We start from the raw sequence: 23,039 nt of genomic DNA, 5'->3' as shown, positions 1-23,039 counted from the left end.
TAAATTTGATCGCTCCCCAGGTTGCATGAGTTGCTGTCGGAAGTCATGTATCTGTGGTGGAACACATGCTGTGTCATCTTCCTCTTCCTTGAAGCACTGTTTGAGTGACTAGTACTGGGTGTGCCTCTGGTATTGACAGATCTGGCCCTGTCACTTGTCTTTGTGTCAGAAAGCCTGTGGGAGACAGGAAGTCAAGCATCAAGAGGGGGACAGAAAGCGGACATCTGACCACACCTAGAGCCTTGGGGCTAGACAGAACAGAGACACTGCCCTCAACTCTTCGACTTCTCTTCGACTCAACCACGCAACCGCTCAGAACAAAGACAAACAAAATATATTCAAGTAAAAATATACATTATATTTGTTGTATAAACTTGTACAGAATGTCTTGGACATTTAGCTTTACATATACTACACATAAGGGTCAAAATAGGGTGACATTTGCATCCTTCATGAAGTGGAGAAAATGTCCCCCCATAACAACCGCATTTTAGGTTCATCTTTACAAACAAACCAAACAAAACAGCCCTTGGATGCACTTTAAGAGGCCATGACGAGATACAGATGCCTTGTATAAAAATCCCTGAAAATGTCTCTCTGTGAGGTAAGAACACATTTCTCAAATTCATTTTCCTTACATTCCCTCTCACACGTGGAAGCCACTCATTTGTTCTGAGAAGAGACTGGCAACAGAGAACAGCTAATTATACATCATGTTTCCCTTAACATCATTGTGCCACAGAAGGAGCAGCTGCAGTCTGAGGACTGCCGGAGTTGGTGGAGATCCATTTCTTTGTACGCCGCTCACTTGCACATTTGTTCCTTTCAGTCGTGGCAAAAGCCATTCCTATACACTATACCTCGACCTGGTAACTGACATATAGTTCGATTTCATGTTAAGGTATGGTCAGGGCCTCGGCAACAAGAGGCCACATCACCTCAAGATTATAAAACAAGGTCCTTGCTAGAACATAATTACATGCAAATAATGCAGTTATAAGCAACAGAATGTACAGGAACGTTACTGAAGTATTCTATGTTTTGACTTGTTGTGGCTGTTTGTTCTTGGATTTTAAAAAAAAACAACAATTTAATATCATGGTGTTCACCAGATATTAGTGAAGGTATTCGGAGTGAAAGCGTGAGAAAATAAAATGCTTCCTATGATAAACTCTTTCTGTTGCAAGAGAGCTGCCAATAGTCATCTGAAGAAAAACTGGACAACAATTCAAGGCCGGATCACTGTAGTAGCTTATTTCCCTCGACTAGAGAGCCATCAAAACATCTCGGATTGGTCCCTAGAGAACACACTGCTTGGCCAAAGACTCCTTTTAGACCATCAAGGCAATAATCATAACTGATAAACATACATAAACATCCACTTTACAGCTGGTGAATAAGAAATAACAGTAAAATGACAATCATAGATTTAATAGAAATTTTTGAAATGTCCTGCTGTTATGGCTGTACGTGACCATTGATTAATGCCATGTAGGCTGTGGTGTGATAGCAAAATTCATCCTTTTGTTAGGTATTAAGGCATTGAGACTGGATCTAATAGTGTCTTCTTACAGGCTCTGTTCCTTTAAAAGATCAGTGTAGTTCCTTTTGGTGCAGAAATACTGTACTGACTTACTGCTTGTGTCAGCTAGTTAGGCAACTGACAGGCTCTGAGAACCTTCAGAGACACCACAGGAAACAGTTAAAAAAAAAAAAAATCCAATCAGTCCTCATGTTGACTTCAGCGTGTCCAGCTGGAAGACGTTGTGGTTGGTTGGTGTGGTGAAGAAGAGCTGCTCCTTGCTGGTGGAACGGTTATCACAGGGACTGTGCAGCCCCAGTGTCCTCTCAAAGTCCAGGAGCTGACCCATGAAGTTGAAGTTTGGGGAAATGTTGGACTTCTTCCTCTTGACAAAGTCATAAGCGTCGTTGAGAGAGAGGTTGAGTCTCTGCATCAGGTAAGCCACGGTGACGGTGACTGAGCGACTGATGCCGGCCAGGCAGTGCACCAGGATGCCGCACTGCTTAGACCGAGCCTCATCTGTGAGAGGAAGGGAAAGCTACAGTTAGCAGAAGCTTATCCAAGCTTATCTTTTCAAGAACAGCAAATATACCCTTAGCTTTCAGACCATGCTAAATAGTATTTTCATTTTATTAATTTTTTCCTTTATTACAAAGTTTAAGGAATTTTTGTAGTTATAAATATTGTCGTGGCTCTCAGTTAGAAGTGATCCTGTTAATGGCACGATAATGGTACAATAAGCTTCTGCTGTGTAGCAAACAGTGAACCTAATATCCTGTTAGCTACAGATGTGAGTAACAACTGTCAACTAAACAACACTAACTTGTGACCCTGCGATCAAACACAACCCCAGAGAGTGGAAACAACATTTCCTTCCTCATTCTACCCCTAAACCCATTGAAAAGTAGTTCATGAGACACAGCTTTGCAACCACCAAAAAAACAAGTCAGAAGCTGCGGTTTCAGGTGCATCTGTGGTGAGAGATGACAAATCAAAAGTAAAACTGAAAAGTTGTGTTGTGTTGCCAAACCAAAAACAGGAAAAGATGTGTATATTTTCTAGATTAATGTGTTATTATCAAAGAAAATATGTAATTCACTATTCCTAGGTTTTTAATGTTATTGTCTTTATTATCAAACATAATTAGCAAACAATTCTTTAGTTAACACTTTGGTTGAAGTGTCACATACTAAAAGTGTCCAGCCCACATGGGGTGACTATACTTCCTATACTCCTTGTGACAAAACAAACAACTAAACACATACATACACACACTAAGAACACATTAATTTTCTGAAAAACGAGACTGTGTCCATGAGTGGAAAAGCCAGTATTAGTCCTACCCACCTATAAATGATATGGCCTCTGGGAAAAACTGGGACAGGTTCTCACTCCAGTGGTCCGAAATGGGAATCTGTTTGTACCTGAAGTGGCCGTCATGCTCAAACATGTTGGGGAGATTGGGTGTGACGTTTAGGATGTACTTGATGTTGTACTGGCCCAGCACGTCGAGGTTGGTGGAGTCTTTGGCGCAGCCCAGGTAAAGGTAGGGTAAGATCTCGACAGGGAAGGCAGGCTGGTTGCTGGGGATGGGGCTCTCCTCAGACTCCGTGGCACTGGTCGGCTCTCGATCAGACTCCCCATCGGAACAATCTGAGCTGATCCGGAGATTTCCAAAACCCAGAACAGACAGCGGAGGAGAGGAGCTGGGGCAGGAACTGTCTAGGAGGGTCTCACAGTGTTCTGGGTACTCTGTGTGGAACTTCACAAATCCACCTGGACAGGAGCCAAAACACAAATTAACAAAGTCTAATAAATTAAGGTTAGGTATTTTTTCAATGAAATGTACACTTAAAAAAGAACTTTAATTTAATATGTATAGGGGCAAAAGGACTCTTAGGTATATGGAGCACAGCTGTAACGAAACAGCTCAAGCGCCCCCCCCCCCCCCCCCCCGCCAAAAAGACCATTCATGAAATGCATGCCTGTTCCTGCTGAAGCAAAACATGGCGCAGCCATTTTGGAATTTTAATTGAGAATCTCAGTGACACACAATACACAAACTTTTGAACAGCTTACAAACCACACACCCACAACGCGGGACGGACGTTAGCACTGAACGTGACGTTAAAGCTCTTCCGTTAGGACACAACAATTACCGAAATAAACGTTACGGGTCTGGTTCTTAAAAATCAAATGGTGGTGTTTCTGAAAGTTTAAAACACCCCACGCTGAACGCGTCTGCTCACTTCCAAAGACACACACTTTATAACGAAGGTAGGTTCACGGACTGCTAACACCGCACCGAAGTTAGCTTGACATTCGCCCGAATTAATATTTTAGGGGTCGAATTGCAACGTCGCGTCAGTTAGACGTTTCTTAACGTTACAAACTCCATCGCAGACACGCTGTGACAAACGTTAGCTACACTTCGCAGTAATATTTAATTTCTTAGTTCCTAGTTCGACAGTAGTACTACTTACCGTCCAGGTAATATGCCTTACAGCCGTCTTCCCATAGTTTCTGAAGAAGTAGACCCAAAACCGACGCCGGAGCTCCACACTCCTGTCCGTTCACTGTGCACTCATCGTACAGGACGACCGTGTCCGTCTTGCACCGTCTTATGAACTTCTCTTTATCCTCGTGGTTGGGGATGATAGTCCGGATAGGTATATTGCCCTTTTTGAACCTCCGGAGCATCAGCCCCGGTATGGCCAGGTTGATGGCGGTCTCTATATGGGATGATTCATAAAGCTCGTGTGAACGGCAGTCCAGCAGGAGCAGCGAAGTGCCTCCGGACTCTAACTCGAGTTGCAGCCATTCCACGCTTTTACTTGGCTTCACATTAGACATATCGGACTCAATATCATGCTACATGCAAGCACGAACACTTACTACATGGTCCACCAAACGACGCCAAACTACATCTCACCCGAAAGAGAAAAAGAAGTATTAAATGTTCTCCTGCCAGTGCGTGGCGGTTCTGCCTGAACGAGATTTCCCGTTTTTCTTCTTCTCTATTTCCATCAGTCAGTCAGAGCCGAGCTGCCCCACAGATAACGGAGACCTATGAACACTTTGATTCACGATGAACAAGTTCACATGTGAGTGTTTATATTCAATAATCTCTTCATCAACTTCAGCTACTCCACAGCGTACCAGGGTCCTCCTCCACGCACATTCTCGGTTTACCATTCCGATGCACGGGAGGTTTTTTTTTTTCTTTCTTTCTTTCTTTCTTTTTTTTTTTTGTAGTTGACAGTAGAGCAACTCAAGAGGGAGGAGTTTATTCCTTATGATTTAAAGTCATAGCCGAAAATTCACAAAGTTCAGTGAAATCATTTTGACAGTCGCAGTTTTGTCAATCACTTTCATCATATGTGTTAAAAAGTGTTGTTATTATTACCATTAAGTATGCAGACTTTTAAGGCGATTGTTTGTTTTTATGTATTGCATGGGTTCTGTTGTAGGCTGCCAAATGACACGCTGTAACTTTTATTACCTATCAATTAGATCCACGGGAGGGGGGGGTTAGCACCTGCAGCTTGCATGATAACTTTATTTCTGAGGTGGGATTTCATTGTTGCACAAAGTTTGTATTATAACTGCATCATTGTCTGATTATTGTCAGCCAAATTCCTCTGCAAACCTTGGAGCATTTCCGCTCTCATGACAGCCTTTCTAAGCAACAGTTATCCTTAAGAAATATTGTATTTTACCTGGCATCAGATACAATACATAACTATATGCCTGTAATGTGTAACTTCACAATACAATAGTCTGCTATGCAACAACTATTGGTTTATTATGCAGGAGTGGTAGTGCAATGCAGTATTTACACTTTCCATTTAGAACACAAACACCAACAAATGGAGGGGAAAACACCACGGTCCTTCAGTCGGTATCTGCGCAGTACTTTGACCTGGTGGTGGATTTTTCTGTACGACAAAAGCAGAAAATCTCACTACGGAAGTATGCTGTTATCTTTCATTATGATATGTATAATCAGATCGGACACACCCTTGAAACTGCACTCTTCCTCAATTTTCATTTTATTTCTGAGGTGAAGTGTTTGGGGTTTTTTTCTTCCTCATCTTTATAGACTATATTACATGGTGACCACAATGGGAAATTCAAATGCGTGTTGCTGTGCATGAGTGTCTTCTCTTAGACTGTAACCACATCATTCCCATGGTTCACTACTGATGTGTCTAATAATGCAAGCAAATGGCGAATGTGTAGGGGAAAGGGGGGTGGGGGGTGGGGAGGATGCGTGCAGTGGGAATCCAACCATGTAGCTCATCTGTCTGTGCACGTGAGTGGGGTGAAACACAGATGTGCAGAGCGCTGGGATTAACACAGAATGAGGAATAGAGCTGAACCTGCACACACACACACACACACAAATGCTCTCAACCATGGACTGATGAAACACAAAACAACAGACACCATATCATCATCTCACTGCCCACCATTTCAACACCTGCCTCCAACAGCCAGCCACCACATAATGTCAAGAGTTTGAAAATCACCACACACACACACACCCGCATTCCCACATGAGTGCTGTTCCAGTTGAACTCTCCTCTAGGAAGTGTAGAGATGTTGGGCCTGCTCTGAGACATTCTGAAACAAGGAACTGAGCAGCCTGCATCTGGGGAAGACAGTGATGGATGGGGGAAATGTGTGACAATGAGGTCAAACATTACACAACAGTGTAGTTCCTGCAAATAACAATCTTCTGGAATTTTCTGGACTTACCAAAGCAAGTTATAGTTTAGGGTGACGAATTGTCCTTGTTTATTCATCAAATCAAAGAACAATATGGTGTTATTGTGTATGATGCTCTATGTAATGGCATAATGTCAAAAAACTGAAATCCAAATCAACTACATTAACACAAAACGTAAATACAGCATTTAATTAAATCAGAAAAATTCATATTCCGAGCAGGCTGGGCTTGCATGATAGTGATGGTCACCTGACTGCTCCACTTGCATTAACACTGTGGTTACATAATGTGCTCAAAACGTGAGCTCATGGTAATTCTCTCGGAGGGAAGAGAGAAAACTTTGGTCTTTGATGTAGAGAATCCCAGGTCGAGTGCTTCTTTGAGGGCTTTCACGCATACCCGGCGGGCACGCAAACACCCACCCCCCCGTCATGTGCAGATGTGCAGTTGGATGCGCTCAGAGATGAGACAGATGGGAGGAGAGCTTCCTCTCCATTGATGTTTCTCTGCATGTGGGAGTAAAAGGACTATTCATTGACTTAATCTTATCTAAACATGTTGATCAGGAGACAGCATAAAATGTATAAAGCCAATGAAAGTATTAACTCTGTCTTATGCAGAGAATCTACATAAAATAACCAGGCTGCTCTATTAATAGCAGACGATTCTGACAATTTACTTGAAATGCTTTATATCTATCTGATTTTGCATCTCTGCGACACTGACATTCTTTGAGGTACAATGTTGAGGATTTGCTGTATATTATCACAACCAATATGATCTCCCATATTATCTGGATGGGAAACACAATATCCTGTTTCTCCGCTGATACCATCTAGCGGTTCAGCATGAGATCTACTGCACCAGCTATGAGTCATCCGCAAGGGAGGGAGGGGTCTCACGTCACAGGCTCACAGCTGTAAACAGGAGAGCCAGTACGCCTCCATGTGGTCAAACCAAGAACACCATGAAATGGATTTCATGAATGGATGGCCAGGTGACCACAAATCTGCCCTTGAGGTGATCATTCATGAATACCACTTCTTGATACATCCCTGCCTTTTGCTAAACCACTACGTTTTCGAATGGATTTTTTTTTTTAGCAAAGAAGCATAGAAACATTAAAAAAAAACTGCCTTTGTGGCTATTTGGTACAAGCACGGATCTCTCCAACACAGGGCCTTAACATATCCAGTAGTTATAAAACGTTACTTCAGCCTTAAGACACTCTTGACACCTAAATGTACGCTATATAAAAAGCCTCAGTTAAATGTTAAATGTGCATTTGTGTTCTTAAAGAGGTTTCTTACCCAACTTACTGAGGTAAGCAAGAGACCATTATTTGTACAAATATATGTATTTCTAAATGTTAAGGCTTTTTAATGTATCCTTATCCTTATCTGACTGCTGATTGAACAGTTGATTGATTCATATTAACACAGACATATATTCATAACCTTTATGAAGAAAACAATATTTACTTTTTGCTCACAATGTGTTAAGAACAAGTATTGGTTCAGTGTTCCATTTATTTATGAACTTGTGGTTTGTGTTGTTCTTGAAGTTAAAATCAATTCATTTGCGTGTCATGATCAGTACATTTAAAAATGATCAGACAAGAGTAAATGAACACTTCACGCACACACACTGACAGAACATTTTAAATGCAGTAATACATTATATTTAAATACAATGAGTACCTGTAGCTTGTATACTTGGAGGTGGGGCTCGCAGGGATTTAATGCTTTATGTAATATCAGGCTACTTCAGATGTCATGTGACTGAGGCCTGTAAAGTAGGACTTCTCCCTCTCGCTCATCAGCGCGAAGTGAAGAGGCTGCTGGCAGAAGTCACACTCGGCTGAGGAGTGCGGTCTCAGCTCCAAACCTACCTCCTTCCACGTTCTCACCAGCTTGTCTGTGGAGAGAACGAACAGCGGAGGACACAGCCATCTTTGCCGTTATTTATGGAAAATTAAGACTTATCTAAATCTGTAAGCAGGTTCAAAATTATCCAAACGATCTTAGGGTCTTGGTGGTTTGTCTGACTATCCAAACAAGCAACTGAAATACAGTTGAGTTTGCCAGTCAAAACATTTTCCTTTGGGATGGTGCGAACATTTTAGATGTTTCACTGTGTTTATTGATGATGAAGTAAATTCTCGAGTGCAATAATGAAATTTAATTCTTTCCACCCCTAAATACGAATTATATACCCACAAGGAATTTTATATACTTTTATTTAATACTGCTCAAACAAGCAAGAAACGTTTCAACAATAGTCCATCTTTGGATATTTTTGATTTATGACACAAGCAATGTAACTTGGAGTCGGCTTACCAACAAAGTGGAACATCATTTGGGGCGTGTGGTGTGGTGTGGGGGCGATGCGTAGCAGCTCCTCTCCTTTAGCCACTGTAGGGTAGTTGATTGCCTGGATGTAGATGTTGTAAGAAGACATCATGATGTCACAGATCTTGGTGTTCTTCTCTGCATCTGCCACCTGCCGAGCAGATACATCATGTCTGATTCACATTTCAGATTATCTGACTGTAAAAAAACACCAGGCATTCTCTAGCATACTCAGCAGTAGAAGTAGAAATGACATATCTTTGTTAAATTGAGAAATTACACATTTTCTTACCCGGACAGGAATAATGTGGCTGGGGCAGTGGACGACAGGAAGTCCGGAGTCCAAAAGCATCTGCCGGAGCAGCTTGACACTCCTCTGATGTTTCCTCCGGAGGACCTGGCCTTCCTCACTTTTCAGGACTTTGATGGACTCCTTTGCCCCTGCTAAGAGCATTGGGGGCAGGGAAGTGGTGAAGATGAATCCTGCAGCGTAGGAGCGTACTGTGTCCACCAGGGCGCTGGTGCTGGCGATGTAGCCGCCCATGCAGCCAAATGCCTTGCCTGGAAATGAAACCCATAACAGGTCACAGAGGCACATATGCAACTGGTGAGGGTGTTAGGAGAGGTTTCGCCTTGCTTACCGAGGGTACCAGAAATGATGTCCATCTTGTGCATGACTCTGTCTCTGTCCCCAATGCCTCCTCCTCTATGTCCATACAGGCCCACAGCATGAACTTCATCCACAAAGGTAATGGCACCAAACTTGTGGGCAATATCACACATCTCCTCTAGTGGGCACACAGCTCCTGTAGAAAACACGTTGGTTATTAGACTATTTAAGATTAAAGATACGTACTCATACGTACTTACACTATATTGACAAAAGTATCCAGACAGACCACTTTATGGGGCTGTTTTGCACAGGTTGGGCTTGGCCCCTTACTTCCAGTGAAGGGAAATCCTAATGCCTCAGCATACCAAGACATTTTGGACAATGATATGCTTCCAACTTTGTGTCAGCAGTTTGTGGAAGGCCCTTTTCTATTCCGGCATGACTGTGCCCCAGTGTACAAAGCAAAGTCCATAAAGACATGGTTGGATAGAACTTGACTGGCCCACACAGAACCCCGACCTCAACCCCACCGAACACCTTTGGGAAGAACTGGAACAGAGACTGCCAACCAAGCCTTCTGGTCAAACATCAGTGCCTGACCTCACAAATGCTCTGCTGCATGAATGGGCAAAAATTCTCACAGAAACCTTCGTGGAAAGCCTTCCCAGAGGAGTGGAAGCTGTTATGGCTGCCAGTACTTTTGTTAATATGGTATTTATTCATATCAGTGCTATATTATTTTGCGTACAATCTTTTATACAAAATATTATAAATCATATTTTTCCTCTTTTTCAAACCAAAAGTTTTCTCAAAACACATAAATGAAGAATAAATGAATGACAAAATATTTTAAATTCTCCATGAAATAAGACTGACAGTATGTATTTACCATCCATTGAATGCACCGTCTCAAAGGCAACAATCTTTGGAATTGAAGGGTCTGACTTCTGGAGCAGCTCTTGAAGGTGGCTGACGTCATTGTGACGGAATATAAACCTCTTGACCCCACTGTTTCTTATGCCCTGAATCATCGAGGCATGGTTACCAGCATCGGAATAGATTTCACAACCTAGAGGTGTAAACAAACGGCAAAAATGTTTAATCTTCAATTCTCTAATTTGAGTTTGCAGTCTAAATCAAGAAAACAAGGTATCAAATACATTACAATACTGAATCAAAGCAAAGGCAAGGACCTTTTAGGTCATGTGTTATACTACTTTAACGTACCTGGTAGCATTTTTGCCAGAGTAAATAAAGTAGAGTCATTGGCTACAAAGCAGGAAGTGAACAGCAGTGCAGCATCCTTGTCATGCAGCTCAGCCAGCTCATGTTCAAGTTCCACGTGGAATTTGCTAGTCCCCGAGATGTTTCTTGTGCCTCCTGCACCAGCACCGTGCTTGCATAAAGCCTCTCTTAGAGGAAAAAAGTGAAAACTTAAAACTACTTTAATAATTGCCACAATCATCTTCCGATTTCTGTCTAAGGGCACTCATCAGGGCTAAGGGCGACAGCAGATCAGAGAGCCTACTCACGCGATAGCCTGGGTGACTTTGGGGTGACGACTCATGCCAAGATAGTCGTTGCTGCACCACACAGACACGTCTCTCTTTGCCTGAAAAGACTCGGAGTAATCGTCTGCCATAGGGAACGAGATGGCACACCGGTTCACCGTCTTAAAAACCCTGTATGTGTGATCTACTTTCTTGCTCTCGATCTTCTTTTCAAAAAACTTGTCATACGGGAAGGTGACAGCTGATGGAGGAAGAAATTGGAGGAGGGTTTTATGAGCTTCAAAAGAATTCACACACTTTCTGAAAATTGTTATTTATTAGGAAGAATTGGACTTTCTTACAGTCAGGCAGATTATCCTCCAAAAGGTGAGGCACTTTGTAAGGTATTGGTTTAAAAAGTTTTTTTTCTGCCCCCGTGTTGGCCTTGTCCACAACTGGTAAATCCACATCCGTTTTCTCTGTTCAAGGGAGACGCAAAACATTCGTTTGCTACGCACTTTAAATGTCAGTCGAATGTGTATGCACCAAATATTGACCTTTCACAATTTACATAACTGAGTTATTGTATGGGTATACAATTACCTGAGTGGCTGTGGGACTGCTGACCTCTGCACACAGAGTGCACCTCCTGGATGTCCTCTTGCAGCTCCATGCTGGCCTCCGTCACTACCCTGTTGTTTTTCTGTACCATTTCCGAAGCCAAGAAAGGGCATTTGGAGCCTACAGGCTGACCAGCAGGTGGTGTGACTGTACAACATAGGGGTAAACATGTAATTTATAATAAGCGTATAAAATAATAATAATAAAAAAATCAAACAGTTTATCATAGGATGCTCTATAATCTCAGCCTTGCAACTGACCATTTGTTGGAGTGCCTTTGGACGAAGAGGCTGAAGTGCAAAAAGCTCTGGCCAGAGGTCTGCATGCCATGTCCATCATCACAGGGCACTTAAGGGCATAGCTCACCAGTGATGACTTTCCAGCTAGCTGCAGGCAAACACTGGGCACAACAGTCAGGAAAGGGCATTGGCGGATTACTGCATCCATAGAAGATACCTTTGACCTGTAAAACGCGTAAAGAAAAGCAGAATCTAATACATATGTTCCATATAGGTCAGACATTGGAATGCAACCTGCCCAGCTCTTACATAATTTACCAAACAACATATAAAACCAGAATAGTCCTAAAACTTTACTGAGATTTAATATGCCTAGAAGCATCATCTCCACAATGTAAAAACACTACTCAGGTAAAGTTTAAGAATATTTTCTACCAAACCTGATCACATAAAAATGCCGCTTCTATCCATCTTTCAGTCATTTTTTACCTCAATACATCCCAGTCCACCTTGATGTAACAGGCAAATAATGTCTTGCGAAACATGACTGACTTCTCTCTAATCCATGACCACTGAGACCAGAAAGGATGCTATGCTATACTGAGAGCCCAAGGGACAGTTTCCATTCACTCTACTCTGCAGTCAGCTGCCTTTGACAAGCAGGAAAGGGAAAACCTCTGAAGGACCTGTCGAGCTACTACAAATGTATGGTCTTACCTAAGACAGAGAGGATGAAGAGCCATCTAGCTGCACGAAGCGGAACTGACTGCCCTCCTGCCACCTTCCAATGTACGACAACAGAAAGGCCTAGTTTCTGTTGCAGGTTGTAAAATTCACAAAGTCAAACACAACTCTGTGTATTATGTTCTCTATATTTTTATTTGTCTTTGTTACCAATTAGATAATACTTTTCTACTAATAAACTATAAAAGCTGCTTTACTTATCACAGTCAACTACAATTTTACAAACATTTGAGCGTTTTTTTTCCCCAAATGTTTCTGTGATAAAGCCACACACATTATAATACGAGGACTCTGCAGTATAACCCTTTTAAAGATTGTCTCCACCTGCTGGAAAAGTACATGAAGCCCTGTAAGCTATGCATTAATGATCCAACAGCCTCACCGACACCCCAGTTCCAAACCACTAAATTATCACCCTCATTTGCACTTATGTAGGCTTTTCAGCAGCACGCAAAAGGATGTGTAGTGGTCGTAAAGTGTGCAAAACAAGACTCAAACAACTGCAGAATAATGAACTCGATTAATGAAAGTGACTGAAATATTGTGTTTACTGACTTTGCAACAGCAGGTCCAAACATTTGAATACAAAATCAACAAGAACATAAGGACCAAGAACATGCTGTCTTGTCCATGCGATTACAGGGTTTAAATGACAGAACATTTCTGAAAAACAATTTAGAAAACAAAAACATATTCAATAAAAAAGAACATATTCAATAAAGAATAATTATGCAAACACTGCGAACCAGTTAAATTCAAATTTAAATCTGACAAGGTCAGGCAAGACAGTTGCATGTGTGACCACTCTGAAGTTTTGGCAGTTCAGTTGCTCTTCCACTAGGTGGAAGCATTGTGCTCATATCCAGCCCCCGTAACGCAGCTTGTTGGGCAGGTAGATGTTAGTGAGGTAATCGGGACCAATGGCTGCCAGGGACTGTATTTCGGCCTTGACTTTACTCTGCTGCATCAATTCCATCTACAACAAGAGCAAACATGCAATTTTAAAGGAGCATGCCAGAGGAAGCCTGTAAACAAGCATAAATCATCAGGTGTTTATCTCTTTTTTCCTGTATTCCCAGTTCTAGTGAGTTAAGAGTCCTCTCACACACATTCCTACGCCATGTGTCACATGAGCATACACATTAAAACTGTGTAAACCTCTGAAGAAGAACACCTTTTCCTTCAGAGAAGGAGACAGGGTGCTTGGACCAACATTTCCACAAGCAGGCTCAAAGGAGCTCGGGTGATGTTTTTTCTGATATGGCATATTTGCTATTCAAGATAACATGATAACATGGCAAAGGTTACAACTCACATTCAGACAGCTGCGTCAAACTTTTCTTAGAGCTTTAGAAGAACACATTCAAGTATTACATGTATTAGTAAAGAACCTGACATGAGAACTACTAAAATACATCTAAAATAATAACACTCAAATTAAATTTTGTGAAGATAAAATTACATGGGGAACATGTTAATGTTCCATAACACAAGACAGCCTTAAGATTAAGTTACCTGAAGTAATGCGTTTCAGATACTTTCCTTTGATTTCCATAGCTCACAAATTTCTATGCAACTTCCATCCTTTACCTTATGTCATGTTCCTCTTCTCTCACCTCTTTCTGCCAGTCTGGGTGCCTGGTTAAGTACGGCCTTTTGAGGAGGCTGTTGAGTTTGCTTTCATCTCTCTTGGTGAGTCTGATCAGGGAATCCTCTGGAACCCGTAATCTGAAGAACAAACTGTTGGTTTCACTATACATGACTAAATTAATTTGCTGATAATGGCAGCTCCGTTGATAGATGTCGTCCTCACAGTATGTTTCCTCCCATTCTCAACAGAATCACATGGAGGACTTATTATGTGTATGTTTAGGAGGAAATGTAAGAGGAAAATCTGTACAGACTACAATTAAATGTATGTCAAAAAGTCCTTTTGGCCTAAATTTGTTCAAGGGGACATATACTTAAAACTCAATACACTCTCAGACACAGTTCCTTGAAGGAAAAAGACAGCGACAGCAACAGCAACAGAAACCAAAACAAACAATCTAAATGTCCCCAGAATATAATCCCAATTAGAGGCAGAGGGAGGAAATAGGAAGTAGCGAATGTTGAATCCAAACCTCTGGAGGTCAGAGGGGAGGAGGCCTAGCCACATAACGCTGGGGACGGTCAGACTGCGGGCCTCAAACGACATGGCCTGTGGAAAAACCAACGTGCGCACACAAACATACACACACACACCCAGTCACATACACACACAAAACACGCTTAAACACAGAGTATATCTCAAATAAACACACGGATAATCAGCACTGTCACTACCATAATGCGGTTATGCGCAGCACATGTTCACAATGAAGTTAACGAACAGAAGGATGATTACGCAAGATCAGCAAAGACAGTGCCACACAATTACTCAACATATTCACCCCATAAAACGTCAGCTTAAATATTCTGAGATGGATGATTGGTCCACTTTCTTTACTCAAAGAGGGTCATAATTACATATTCCTAACAGAGATACATTGAACAGGCCACATTGGATAATATGCAGTACAAGAATAACTGGCAGACTCACCACTGATCCGTACTTGTAGATGCACATGATCTCAATCCCTGGGAAAATCATGAAAGACAGAGACACACTGCAATCACTGGCATACCAGAGCAATTATCCTTCCGAGATGTGTAACGGAGCTTAGAACAAAGTAAGGCATTACATATGTGTCTCGCCATGCAAAGGGAAAAGGCTTAAGAGGCAGAGAGACTGACGGAAACTGAGCAGTCCCGTCTGGACGAGATCATGCAAATAGAAATACCAGCCAGAACAGGCACCATGACGTAGCGGACAGGTGCTAACATCTGCTGGCTCAGTGGGACACGTGTGTGCGTAGATGAAAAGACAGTTGTTAAATGAGTGGAATTATGTAAAGTATGGGTCAGAGGTAGAACTGGGTTTCTCTCAGACAGATAATGTGTACCATGAGGGTCAGCATCCACCAGAGTGAGGATGGGGATGTGCAGCGTGTCCCAAAGCTTTCTCACCATCAACCTGCTGTTCACATCTGGAAAGCCTTTACCCTGACCAACACAAACACATTGTGTACACAGCAGTTTTGAGAAGAGACAACATTCAAATGAGTAGAATTCAAATTACATTTACAACCACTCCTCCCAAAAAGAAAAAAAAAAAAAAAGTAGTGTCAAGACAGGAAAACACACTGTGATTATGATGCAAGGAGAGAGCTTTGTGCAGAAATCATCATGCAGTAGTCTCTGAAATGTTGCATCCTTTTCAACTATCATGACAAATTTTGCAGATGACACAATATCTGTACACGATCAAGGAAAACACAGATGCTGCAACCATACAGTATCCTCCCCACACAGACAGAAATACATACAATATACAGTATGACATTCTCAGAAGTACCCAAGAGATACCAAAAAAGAGAAGGCAAGTGCATACAAAGCACATTTCTCAAACAAATCACAAAGGATACTTCTAATCCCAGCAATGTTTGATGAAAGTGCAACAGCCTAAAACAAAACACAGCCATAAAAATGTGCTCAAATAGTAAATTAAAAAAAAAGATGTCACTGTCACTCAAATATATTCCTCTGTCATGAGCCTTGTAGTACTATTGCTGGTTTGACAGAAAACACAAGTTACCCTGTGGAGCTCTTGACACCTCATGGTGCTGTAGAGCAGTGTTGTCATATTGTTTGTATCACACATCAGCACCATAAATGCCACAAGCCACAGGGTTACATGATACACATTTCTAGTTGGTGTAAGTAATGTGCCGCAAACTATGCAGTATAGAAGAAACCCTCTAGGTGTGACAATGTTGTTCTTAAAACATTAAAAAAAGGTTCAAAAGTTTTCCAAAACATTACAAATAAAATTCCTCAGGATACCTTTCATCTCTTAGTTGATATAATGGTTAACATGGATACTGGTACAGTAAATGAGGGGGGTGGTTTAGGTTGTTGAGGGAACTTACAGTAGAGCTGGAACGGCAGTCAATCCTTGTGCCGTCCTCCTCCAAATAACACAGATCACCTGAGATTAATCCCTTAGACGTGGCCAACTGGTTACACAAAAGACATATGGTTAACGCATGGTGTATTAAAACATACATCTGGGACAGCCTCTTTGAATTCAACTTCAGTTCAATCTCTGTTTGATCAGAAGAACCAGATTTTTCCCCCACAGGTGTTTCCTCAGATATGAAGTAGAACAAACTGTTGAAAATACTATACTTAAACTAACAGAATTCATCTGTGGGACCTGAACTAATAACAACAAAGCATATCCAAAGGAATTTTGCTACAAGGTTTCGATGTCTGAGATGTGTGTTTTCTTCTGTATAGTCACACAACATTTACACTTACCACATGTAATGATCTGCGAGGAACCCTTAGCATACAGGAGATGTCATCCACTATACCGTCAACAGTTTTTTGTGAACCAAAGAGTTGTTTATTGTTGTAATAGATGTCTCTGTAGACACAATGAGTAAATCTTCCTTATGAGGGCAAATTCAGCAATAACAAGGCCAAAAAAGAAAGCCACTGCTTCACAAAAAACAACAAAAGGACCCCAAAAAACAACCAAAAACATACTGTCATGTACAGAATTATATCTGGTAGTTGTGATCATTTCAATAGTAAACTGATGATGAACTGAATGCTAATAACCTTTTTGTCGCAAATGAGTTGCTCAGCACAAGTCTGTAGATGACCATGAGAATCTTCAGAATTCGTGCTGTAAACAAGGAAACAAATCAGAAAAATTTTAATAATTTTTTTTTTTTGTGAACATTAAACACTATATTCAACATCATGAGTATTTTCCCACATCTTTAAAAGGACTGGAGTGAGGGAAAAACATTCTGTTCTTAATTAGGATATCCATGTGGTAAACCGATCCCCAAAAGCCTCTTTCAATATATTCTGTCTCTGCCAATTTGTCACCTAAAACTAAGTCTGACTTTTACTGCCATTGGTGCAGTTTATGCATATGTTCACAATGAATATAAATGAAAGCCACATGAAGTACAGTACAACATCAGGTTTTTTTTTTTTCCAACTAAAAGGAATGTTAGTTGTCAAGAAGAGAAAACCAAAACGAGAAAGTATAAAAACAGTGGTGTGTGTATCTTCTCACCAAATTTAGTGGTTGACAAAGCGCTGTCGCATCTAATGGTGATGACAGAACTTCCCGAACTCATCTGAAGCCCGACGGCACTGTCAAAACTTAAGTGGGAAAGAAATGAAAGAAAAATGTTTGGAAAGATACAAAAAATGTGTCATCAAAGAAATCTACACAGACTGTGTGTGCTACATTTACTCTTTCAGCCTTGAGAATGCACTCCCCCACCTGCAAACCATCTTAATTTTCCCACACCCTGAGGGCTACCTGTGAAGATGCCTCCCACGTACCTCATCGTCCTGATCCTCTGTGAAATCTCTGGCGTTCAGTCTGAGGGATTCTCCCATTTGAAAGGGCTGAGCCAGAATGTGCTTTAAGCTGCGGCAAGGTTTGATCCAAACAAGACCAGACAGTATGCTTTGTTCTAAGCATAAGGTCTCTGCAGTCTAGTTCACATTAAAACCTTTTTTAAATGTATGTTTGTGTGTGTATGTAGGCCAGCGCTTTTAAATTCCTCATCACTGTATCATAGTTTACGCAACAGGTAGTTATTTCAACTTCAATCTCTCAGAACCAAAGCTGAAATTTTAATTTTTTTTTCCCCTACCACTTGGTTGCCCATGCAGTTTTCTTAAACACCCCTTATAAAAACTCAGACAGACTTGAAGTGTGTATTTCCTCTTTAAAGGAAATTAAACAGCAATCTGATCATCTTGTGTGGCCTGACCTCCCACAAAAAACCTATGTAGGTAAATGTTTATTTCTTTACACAACATCACTGCTGGTGTTTATCTTTTAAAGGTCAGATGTTCTTACACGGATCCCCCACCGTCAGTGTGTAAAATGACTACAGTGTTCAGGCTGGAGAGAAGAACATTTCATGCTACAGTGTGTTTAACTAAAGTTACCTGACGTTGGCCCAGCTGGATCTGTTGGGTACTACCAGGACAGGGGCCTCGTCTTTTGACAAACTGGCCACTATTCCTTGGATTATGTTTTCAATGCGCTTCAAAACTTCCAGGCTGGAAATGAAGAAGGACAAAAAAACATGAATAATGTAGCAGTCATCCAAAAACAACAACAACAACAACAACAAAAAAACACTGGATAGTAATTTTTGCAGGACTACGAAAATAGTTTTGAATATGAGCTGGGAAAAACATGGCAGTAGTAGTAGATTTTCTGGAAAATCTGAATAACGATAAGATAGGAATAAATAATAACAGCCTTTCTATTTTTTTTTACCAACCTGTATATAGTATATTCCTGAAAACAGTTGCAAAGTTAAGTGCCATGTCAAATATATCTTTATTACCTTTGCTTTATTGTTTATGACCCCTTCCTTTTAACAGCCTAATGACTTTCTGGTGTATTTGTGTATATCCACGTAATTCGTACATTATGTCATTTGTATACTTGTAATTGAGCAAAACGGTACGTCCCATGGCTGTCAAATTAAACAACTCTACAGGTTTGTTAACCTCAGACCCTAATTAGGTCATCCATAGGAAATCCATCTGGCAATCCTAATAGCATGATAAAGACAATATAACCTCTTGTATGTCTTGGTTATCACTAGTTTGTCCAGTAGGTACAGCTAGCTTGTTAACTGTGTGCACCTCACAATTGCTCTGGTAGCATACAGGCAGAGTAAAATCTAGCTAGCTAGACAGCACTTTAACAAACTAATCAATCACTATACCTAGCTACAGGTTTTTAATTGAGCAAGCCACTAGCGCATTAACAGCCGGTCATTTTGCTGCTGGACAAACCCATAGAACCGCAACCTGTCACACTACACTACTATCCTTGACGACACGCTAACATTGGATAACGGTTAAAGATGGCGTCACCTGACGAATGACGCAGGTGACTATGAACTTACTGACTGACTTCTTCAGCACGCTGGCAGTCCACCGTGACTTCGACATTTTGGAGCAGTTGAGCACGGAGCTTGTCAATTTCTGCAAACACGTCACGGGATGCCATCGCCTAGAATTTCATATACTGTAAACAGAGATATTAATCAACCACACATGATATTCCCGCGAAAGGATTTGATTGAAGTCTCGCGGGTTTTGCGCAGCAGACTGTTTGGCCTAATCCAACAGGGAAGATTTCACGTTACTGAGATCTTTTGGGCTGTACCACTAAATTTGGGACGCTATAGGCTAATTTGTGATTGTATAAAGGATATTATTACATTTGTTTTGTAAAATCCCCTTTATTCAAGAGACTTTTTTGATCGGCACAGAAGGCTATTTATGGTTTTGGACAAGAACAGACGATAGCAACCAAGCAACAAATATGATTAGGGCTGCTTCACTGTCACCGTATAAGATATTCACACTATGATATGTAGCCATTTCAGTATTTCTGAATGGGAATCATGTGGAAAAATAAATTATGACAATATACCAGAGGCACAAACTGAGGCTGAGTTTCTCCTGCAATTATTCAAGTACTTTACTACAGTTTGAGGTCTGTTTGTATTTTATTCTCTGCTGTCACATGTTTTAACCCATTTTATTATGCATTTTTAACACTTGACAATGCCTTCATAACAGTATATAAAATACTGTATAGGCATACAGTACGCAGTATATAAAACACAATTTCTCTTATTTATTCCAGTAATCACACACTGAAAGGGGCATTCTGTATTTTTGCTTTTGATGCTGTTGTGGCAAATGCTTCAATACTTTTACTTTATTGCTTTTTGAAAATTGAATGCTTGACTTTTCCTTGTAATGGTGTTGTCATTGCTGCTTTTATTTAACAAATGTGCACTTTCTGCAAACAGTCATTCTGCAGATGGTGTGATTTGCTTCTTGACTTTATGTGCTAAATAGTCTCCCATCTGTGCAATCAGGTTGCCGCGGATTAGAATTCAGAAACACTGGACTTAATATACAATTAGCATGGATGTCTATGCAGGCAAATAGCAGCTTGAAAATAACTGCGAGAAGCTACCAGTCCTCCTCTTCAAACTAAAGGTCAATGCACATTTGCAAGCTTTATCCATTATTAAGATCCAGGAATGTGTGTGGGCCAGTTAACACTATTGCTGTAAGGTAGGCGTACAGTGTTGGTGTTTAGAAAAATCCCCATTTGCACCTTCTGTAGTGCTCAGTAATGAGACCCTCTATGTGAGCTTGCTGCTACTTGTCCAAAGCTAAAGGTGTGTCTACTGTATGTTTGCCTCTGTTTGTGTGTGTGTGTGTGTGGTGGCTTCAGGAGGGTGGGGGGAATGACAGGCTGTGGTTAGAATAAGAAACCGTATCTGTCAGCCATGTGGAAGTGATTTTTGAATCGAATTTTGATGATGGTTGTGCGTAATGCTAAAGCTGGCCAACATGTGTTTTATAGCATAATGATATTTTTGGAAAGTTTTAGCGGTTCAGTTCTTGTTCGGTTATTGACTAATTGCAATAAATAAATGCGACACCTTGAGGAAATCCCACATGTTGCTTCATCAATAACCATTCAAAACCTGTTTGAGTCTATTTGTTGCATCATCTTGCAGTTATGTCACTATTGTTAAACAGGAAAATGTACTTAGATTCTAAAACTATTAGGTCATCCTGAGTCCCCACCTTCAAGAATTGCTGGCAGGCATGCTGTGTGTGTTTGTGGAGGCACTGTGGTCTTACTTTCACAGTGTGAAGGCCTGGTCAGAGTGTGTGGGAGCCAGGATCTAAAGAGAAGAGGTCTGTGCCCCTGACCTGACCCTGAATATTTCCTAATGTGCAACTTTACCAAAGGTCCTCCTTTCCCTTGAGTGGCTTTGACAAGCTGCTTCCGTAGTAATGGCTCTTAATTTCTGAGTAATTGCTATCTCTAAGTGATGAGGGACAACCCCTCACTCAAGCTGAAGAAAATCTTAACATGTGGAAGACCACAGGTTGTGAGGGTCCTTTTTCTTCTGTTCTAGAAAGGCTAAGACTCCTGCTGTTCCTTTGGCCCGGGAGAGATTTGTGTCGAGTGTGAGGCCCTAACCTGAGGAGACAGAGTGCAACGAGTCATGTGCTTGTCTCGGGATGAGTGTTTGTGCTGGGCAGGAGGGGGGGGACATGGGGGAAGTAGGGGGCTGCAGGGTCAGAGGAAAGAGAGCGGGGGCACTCGCTGCAGGTGAGGGGGATTAGCTGCAGCTAGAGGCCCAAAGAAACTAAATACAGATCTGTCAACCTAATCCTCACAAATAGAAAACAGAGCTGCCCTCCCTTAACAATCCACATAGTTCAGCACATCCACCTCCTGCTCCTCAACCCCCCCCCCCCCCCACAGGCTCTCCTGCTCCTCTGTTTCTCATCAGCTTTTGGCCTGGGCTAGTCTGGCTCTGCCGCCTCTTCTCTAATGGCTCCTCAGACCAGCATCCCCTAAAGAGGAGCTGACTGATCACACAGGGTCCTCTCTGATTGACAGACCAACACAGCCTTACAGAGTGATGAGAGCAAGAGTCAAAGGGGCAAGGCCTCTCACTGCAGAGACAACAGTCTAAATGGGACCTCTGTCTAGAACCTCATGGAACGGAGTAGACCCTTATCAGGCCCTCACACCTCAGTAATGGATGCTGATAAGTATGTGGCTGGGTGAAGAGACCAGCTCAGTGTCAAGCCTCGACTCTGTGCCAATGACACAAGTGACAGAGTGCCTGAGTGATAACATCCTGCAATGATAAGCTCTACTAAGCCAGGCATTATTGAAAGCTTAACTAAAACGCTATCTGACTGTTGGCGACACCAGCTATAACTGATGGGTCTGGCTGGACTGCTGAGAGCTATGGATCAGATCCAAACTACTCCTGGTGTTCCTGAGTGGCAAACCAGGCTGGGGACAGACATGGGAGTGACAGGACACACTGGATACAGGCGAAAGTAGGTACTGAGTGATAGCAAGGTGCAGCATTTCACATAAGATAATGATGTATTCCTCAGCAGAAAATCTCTGCGTACTATTTGGATGTATGACACTGTCAAGAAACTCATTTGATATCATAAAGCCAAACTAATAATGTTGAAAATGCATGAAAAAAATCATAATTTAGTTTAATATGTAATCTATGTGGCAATGCTTAAGTTTTTGTAAAAAAAAAAAAAAATAAAATAAAATTAAGTGATCTGTAACTTGAAAACATGCAAGCCCAATAGACCTGACAAGGCATTCAGTACACTTGGATTCAATAATTCAGTATTGGATCCAGATTTTTTTTAAATCCTGTCAAAATCCAAACCTAAATGTGATGTACAAAATGAAGTATGTTGAAGCTGTTTTATATGCCCACCCCCTTTCTTTCTTCTGCCTGTCTCACAGCTGTGTCTCATATGTTCATGAGGCCCCTTGAAGTGTGAGACACCAGAAGGGGAACATTTGCAATAGCTCAGCTCCACCTGGTTAGGCTGTTTTAACAGGCCGCTGGTTTGTGCAGTGCACACAGTGGGGTTACGGCGAAAACATAGACCTGCGGGGACAAGACAGACAGATGGGGGGGGGGGAGAGAGGAAAAAATGTGCCTCCTCCTGATCTTGTCCTTGCATCCCAACCCCACACTGTTTCATTTGAGGGT

The 23,039-nt window shown here is 41.5% G+C and overlaps 3 protein-coding genes across 5 annotated transcripts; all 3 read right to left on the bottom strand.

Annotated features, from left to right (window-relative positions):
* Positions 1-337: 337 nt before the first annotated feature.
* LOC124063481 (dual specificity protein phosphatase 7-like) lies at positions 338-4,775 on the bottom strand. Of its 2 annotated transcripts, XM_046397172.1 has the most exons (4): positions 4,455-4,775; positions 4,006-4,254; positions 2,870-3,298; positions 338-2,041 (listed from the first exon to the last, which is right to left on the bottom strand). In XM_046397172.1, exons 2-4 carry the CDS (start codon positions 4,220-4,222, stop codon positions 1,731-1,733), a joined length of 957 nt encoding a protein of 318 aa, XP_046253128.1. In that variant the 5' UTR covers positions 4,223-4,254; positions 4,455-4,775; the 3' UTR covers positions 338-1,730. The 2 variants fall into 2 exon arrangements, with proteins under 2 accessions (XP_046253128.1, XP_046253127.1); XM_046397171.1 differs by having other exon boundaries at positions 4,006-4,769.
* Positions 4,776-7,853: 3,078 nt separating this feature from the next.
* Positions 7,854-11,792, bottom strand: LOC124063611 (5-aminolevulinate synthase, nonspecific, mitochondrial-like). Its single transcript, XM_046397429.1, has 10 exons — positions 11,590-11,792; positions 11,312-11,476; positions 11,071-11,187; positions 10,751-10,970; positions 10,446-10,630; positions 10,108-10,287; positions 9,247-9,411; positions 8,898-9,166; positions 8,594-8,756; positions 7,854-8,171 (listed from the first exon to the last, which is right to left on the bottom strand). Exons 1-10 carry the CDS (start codon positions 11,774-11,776, stop codon positions 8,011-8,013), a joined length of 1,812 nt encoding a protein of 603 aa, XP_046253385.1. The 5' UTR covers positions 11,777-11,792; the 3' UTR covers positions 7,854-8,010.
* A 1,044-nt stretch (positions 11,793-12,836) lies between these two features.
* spo11 (SPO11 initiator of meiotic double stranded breaks) lies at positions 12,837-19,591 on the bottom strand. 2 transcript variants are annotated; one of them, XM_046397426.1, is made up of 13 exons: positions 19,359-19,586; positions 18,382-18,495; positions 17,489-17,577; positions 17,020-17,086; positions 16,714-16,822; positions 16,323-16,409; positions 15,819-15,855; positions 15,538-15,647; positions 15,297-15,396; positions 14,894-14,931; positions 14,436-14,512; positions 13,929-14,040; positions 12,837-13,288 (listed from the first exon to the last, which is right to left on the bottom strand). In XM_046397426.1, exons 1-13 carry the CDS (start codon positions 19,460-19,462, stop codon positions 13,169-13,171), a joined length of 1,164 nt encoding a protein of 387 aa, XP_046253382.1. In that variant the 5' UTR covers positions 19,463-19,586; the 3' UTR covers positions 12,837-13,168. The 2 variants fall into 2 exon arrangements, with proteins under 2 accessions (XP_046253382.1, XP_046253383.1); XM_046397427.1 differs by lacking the exons at positions 15,538-15,647; positions 15,819-15,855 and having other exon boundaries at positions 19,359-19,591.
* Positions 19,592-23,039: the final 3,448 nt, after the last annotated feature.

The sequence above is a fragment of the Scatophagus argus genome, chromosome 8 (genome assembly GCF_020382885.2).
Source record: "Scatophagus argus isolate fScaArg1 chromosome 8, fScaArg1.pri, whole genome shotgun sequence".
NCBI classification, from domain to species: domain Eukaryota; kingdom Metazoa; phylum Chordata; class Actinopteri; family Scatophagidae; genus Scatophagus; species Scatophagus argus.
The sequence above is the reverse complement of the archived record's forward strand: the minus strand, read 5'-3'. Positions and strand labels throughout refer to the sequence as shown.